Source organism: Carcharhinus amblyrhynchos, chromosome 18, assembly GCF_965287045.1.
Source record: "Carcharhinus amblyrhynchos chromosome 18, sCarAmb.v2.hapA, whole genome shotgun sequence".
Classification (NCBI taxonomy): Eukaryota; Metazoa; Chordata; class Chondrichthyes; order Carcharhiniformes; family Carcharhinidae; genus Carcharhinus; species Carcharhinus amblyrhynchos.
Window position 1 is genome coordinate 49,495,660 of NC_137341.1, and position 5,170 is coordinate 49,500,829.

At 47.9% G+C, this 5,170-nt stretch overlaps 1 protein-coding gene across 1 annotated transcript in view; it reads right to left on the reverse strand.

Annotated features, from left to right (window-relative positions):
* Window positions 1-567, reverse strand: part of mapk8ip3 (mitogen-activated protein kinase 8 interacting protein 3) — a 237,498-nt gene extending 236,931 nt beyond the window's left edge. The window contains 3 exon segments of the mRNA XM_080206983.1: window positions 270-292; window positions 295-547; window positions 550-567. Coding sequence (XP_080063109.1) covers window positions 270-292; window positions 295-547; window positions 550-567 — 294 coding nt within the window.
* Between the last annotated feature and the right edge of the window lie 4,603 nt (window positions 568-5,170).

The following is a 5,170-nucleotide window of genomic DNA, read 5'->3' on the forward strand; positions in this document are numbered from 1 at the left end:
GGGGGGGGGGTGGGGGGGGGTGGGGGGGGTGGGGGGGGGTGGGGGGGGTGAGGGTGATGGGGTGGGGGGGTGGGGGGGTGAGGTGATGGGGTGGGGGGGTGAGGGGGGGGGTGAGGTGATGGGGTGGGGGGGTGGGGGGGGTGAGGTGATGGGGTGGGGGGGGGTGAGGTGATGGGGGGGCTGAGGTGATGGGGTGGGGGGATGGGGGGGTGAGGTGATGGGGTGGGGTGACGGGGGTATTTTTTGCCTCAGTGTCCCCCCCCCCTCACCTCCTCGGCCTGCTTGCGCAGGATTTCTCCCGCTCGTACTGGGTCAGCAGCTGCTCGTTGTCCTCCCGCAGCAGCTCGAGCTCCACTTCGTGCTCCTGGTTCTCGGTGAAGACCGAGTCCAGGTTCTCCAGCACGTTCACCACCAGCGGCATCAGCTCCTTCAGCACCTCCTCGTCGTACTTGTGGATCAGCCGCTCGAACTCCCGGTAGATGCTGTTGGCCAAACCCGACACCCGCTCCGACATCACCGACACCGAGCAGTCGTCCTGGTAAACCACCCATCGTCCAGCTCCATCATCCTGGCCGGAGCGAGCAGCAGCAGCCCTGCCCGCCGCCGCCGCCGCCGCCTCCCTGCTCCCCTTCACCGGCCACACACCCAGCCCCGGGGGGGGGGCGACTCTGCCCCCACTGCAGACAACAGCAACCCCCTCCTGCTGCTGCCCCTCACTCACACCCCTCTTCCCCTCACTCTCCCTACCTCTATCTCCCCCTCACACCCTCTCTGTCTCTCCCTCTGTCTCTCACACCCTCTCTCTCTCTCGCGCTCCAGGCTCCAGCTGCTCCTCAACTGACGTCAGGAGAAACTGTCTGCATTGTGGGAAACTGAGATTGCAACCCCCCCAACTGCAACCTGCATCGATCTGCAACCCCCCCACTGCAAAATGCATCAATCTGTACCCCCCCACTGCAAAATGCATCAATCCGCATCCCCCCACTGCAAACTGTATCAATTTGCAACCACCCACTGCAACCTGCATCAATCTGCACCCTCGCTGCAACCTGCATCAATCTGCACCCTCACTGCAACCTGCATCAATCTGCAACCCCCTACTGCAACCTGCATCAATCTGCAACCCCCTCCCACTACAAACTGCAACAATCTGCACCCCCCACTACAAACTGCATCAATCTGCAAACCCCCCCCCCACTGCAACCTGCATCAATCTGCAAACCCCCACTGCAGACTGCATCAATCTGCAAACTGCATCAATCTGCAACCCCCCTACTGCAACCTGCATCAATTTGCAACACCCACTGCAGACAGCATCAATCTGCAACCCTCCCCACTGCAACCTACATCAATCTGCAACCCCCCACTGCAACCTGCATCAATCTGCAACCCCCCACTGCAACCTGCATCAATCTGCAACCCCCACGGCAACCTGCATCAACCTGCAACACCCCCCACAGGAACTTGCATCAACCTGCAACTCCCCAGTGCAACCTGTATTGATCTGCAACACCCACTGCAATGTGCATAAATCTGCAAACACCCAATGCAACCTTTGTTGCATTGTCTGCAACCCTAACTGCAATCTGCAACCCCCCACACCACTGCAATCTGCAAAATCTGCACCCGCACAGTAATTAACTAAACCTGCAACCTGACACTGCAACCTGCAAAATCTGCAACCCACCACTGAAAGTGGCTAAATCTGCAATACCAATGCACCCTGCAAATTCTGCAACCTACATCAATCTGCAACTCCCACTGCAACCTGCAAAAACTGTAACCCCCATTGCAACCTGCAAAATATGCAACTCCCATTGCAAACTACAAAAACAGCAACCCCCATTGCAACTGCAAAATATGCAACCCCACTGCAATCTGCAAACTGCAATATCCACTTCAAACAAATGATTTTCAACCCCACTGCAAGCAGCAAAATGCAACCCCCTACAGCAACCAACTAGCTGCAACCCCCAGTGCAAATTGCAAGTTGCAAGCTGCAAGAAAGGAAGCCCAGCTGCAACCCAAAAACTGAAATAAACAAACTGCAGACTCCACTGTAACCAACTTCCATCCCTCTCCATTGCACCAGGTAACCTAGGACCTCCTCTCTTCACTGGAATTCAGTGGGAGGATGTTATTGTGGAACATTAATGTTGAACTAATTCATCAAAGGTCCTTAGCATCTTCCAAACCCACGACCACTTCCATCTAGAAGGACAAGGGCAGCAGATAAATGGGAACACCACCACCTGCAAGTTCCCCTCCAAGCCACTCACCATCCTGATCTGAAAATATATTGGCCGTTCCTTCGCAGTGGCTGGAATAAAATCCTGGAATTCCTTCCCTAACAACATTGTGGGTCAACTCTCAGCACAGGGACCGCAGAGATTGAAGAAGACAGCTCACCACCACCTTCTCAAGGGCAACTAGGAATAGGCAATAAATGCTGGCCAGCCAGTGACACCCATGTCCCAAAAATGAATTAAAAAATTAAATGGCCTGATTCTGTGCAGCAAATTAGAAGTGGAATGCATTCTATACGCCCCAGTGAAAGTGTCTGAGCTTGTGGAAATTGGCATAGGGATGAGAAAATTAGGGAAGTAAACAACATTGTTAAGGGAGTGGTATGGAGGAAAAGGGGTTCCATTTTGTGGGACACTGGCATCAGTATTTGCTTCAGTCCTTACAAAGAAAGATGTGAATAATGTACCAGAAGTGTTGTGAGAACATGTTTTAGTGCAGAGCTGTAGGAAATCGGTATTAATAGAGAAATAGTTTTGGGAAATTAATGGGATCGAAGATGAATAAATCTCCAGGTCCTGATAATCTTCTTCCCAGAGTTCTTAAGGAAGTGGCCCTGGAAATAAAAGATCCATTGGTGATTATTTTCCAAAATTCCTTGGACTCTGGACTGGTCCCTATAGATTGGAGGGTAGCTAATGTAAGCCCGCTATTCAAAAGGGAAGTAGAGAGAAAGCAGGGAACAATAGACCCGTGAGCCCAATGTCAGTACTGGGAAGTTTCTAGAGTCCATTATCAAGGATTTCTTAACTCAGCATTTGGAAGGCAGTGGTATAATCAGACAAGGTCAGCACGGATTTATGAAAGGGAAATTATGCTTGATGAATCTTTTGAAATTTTATGAGGATGTAACTAGTAGAGTTGACCGAGGAGAACGTGTAGATGTGGTTTATTTAGACTTTCAGAAGGCTTTCGACAAGGTCTCACATAACTATGTAAAGTTAAAACACATGGGATTGCAGATAATATCTTGAGATGGATAGAAAGCTGGTTAGCAGACAGGAAGCAAAGAGTTGGCATAAATGGGTCTTTTTCTGATTAGCAGTCAGTGTCAGTGACTAGTGGGGTTCCGCAGAGATCTGTGCCAGGACCCCAGCTGTTCACATTATATATTAATGATTTGGAAGAGGGAACCAAATGTCTTGTGGAGTATGATGTGCAGTTTTAATGTCCTTATCTGAGGAAGGATGTATTTGCTATAGAAGGGAATGCTGCAAATGTTTACCAGACTGATCCCTGGGATGGCAAGTCTGTCATAAGAGGAGCGACTACATTGGTTAGGATTATATTCACTGGAGTTTAGAAAAGTGAGAAGGGATCTCACAGAAACTTATAAAATTCTAACAGGATTAGACAGGGTAGATTCCGAAAGAATGTTCCCGATGGTGGGGGAGTCCGGAATTAGTGGGTCATAGTTTGAGGATAAGGGGTGGACCTTTTAGAAATGAGGTGAGGAGAAATTTCTTCATCCAGAGAGTGGTGAATATGTGGAATTCACTCCCACAGAAAGTAGTTGAGGCCAAAATGTTGTCTGATTTCAAGAAGAAATTAGAAATAACTCTTGGGGCTAAAGGGATCAAGGGATATGGGAGGAAGGGGGGAATCAGGATATTGAATTCGACAATTAGCCATGATCAAGATGAATGGCGGAGCAGGCTCGAAGGGCCGAATGGCCCCTCCTGTTTCTAGTTTCTATATTTCTAGTTGGATGGGAAGGAGCTGTACCTTTGAGGTGCGCTCCACTTGAATCGATCTGGGACCAATGTCCGAGAGGAAAGGTGGTCACAAGGACTTTAAATTAGTAAATAGGGGACAGGGCAGGATAATCAGAAGTTTCAAACACAAGTAACAGAACAGAGAGTAAAGAAATAGCCTGGAATCCTACTTCAGGTGTAAAAGGTAATGACAAAACTATTCGAAGTATGTAGATTACATGTAGATTACGCTAGAAGAGAGGGGAGGTGATGCACTAGTGGTATTATCGCAAGTGTAGTTGAGAATTCTAAATACCCAACATGAGGATAGTTAACAACTAATGTTTTAATATGTGGTTTGAGAATAATACAAAATATGTAAGTTACACCTTCATGTCACTAAGAAATGGTTTTAATATGCCATTAAAATGAAAGCTGTATTCATGAAAGATACCAACATAAGTCAGGCACAAATAATGCAACAAAGTAAATTACCAATGCATATCTAAGATAGGGGAATAAGTCCAACAGATAAAGATATCTTCAATAGAACCGGTTTAAACTGGGTAGAGAAAATGCTGAATCATAAGAAGCCATTTTTTGGGAGAGAACTTCCATAAAACAGACAATAATAACAGAGTTATATTTCATAAAACCCATTCAGCCCATCAAGCCTGCACCAACAACAGTCCCACCCTATCCACATAGCCTCACACATTTACCCTGCTAATCCCCCCGAAACTAGGGTCAATTTATCATGGCCAATCAACCTACATCTTTGGACTGTGGGAGGAAACCAGAGCACCCAGAGGAAAGCCACACAGACACGGGAAGAACGTGCAAACTTTACACAGGCAGTGACTCAAGCCAGGAGTGGAACCCGGGTCCCTGGCGCTGTGAGGTAGCAGTGCTAACCACTGTGCCACCGTGCCACCCTATTTGAAGGTGTCAGAGAATTATTGATTGAAAGACATGTCATCAGTAGTTTGACAGATCGGTGAATGAATAAAATTGCTGTTAATTAAGTGCTGGGCAGATTAATCTGATTAAAAGAACGTACAACTATTGTACTTTTTTTGGCATGAAATCAGAGATTTTTTGTGAAAGCCTGCTAGCTCATTAGGTGGAACGATTGATCTCCCATTTTGGCCAAAATGAGATTTATCTTGTCC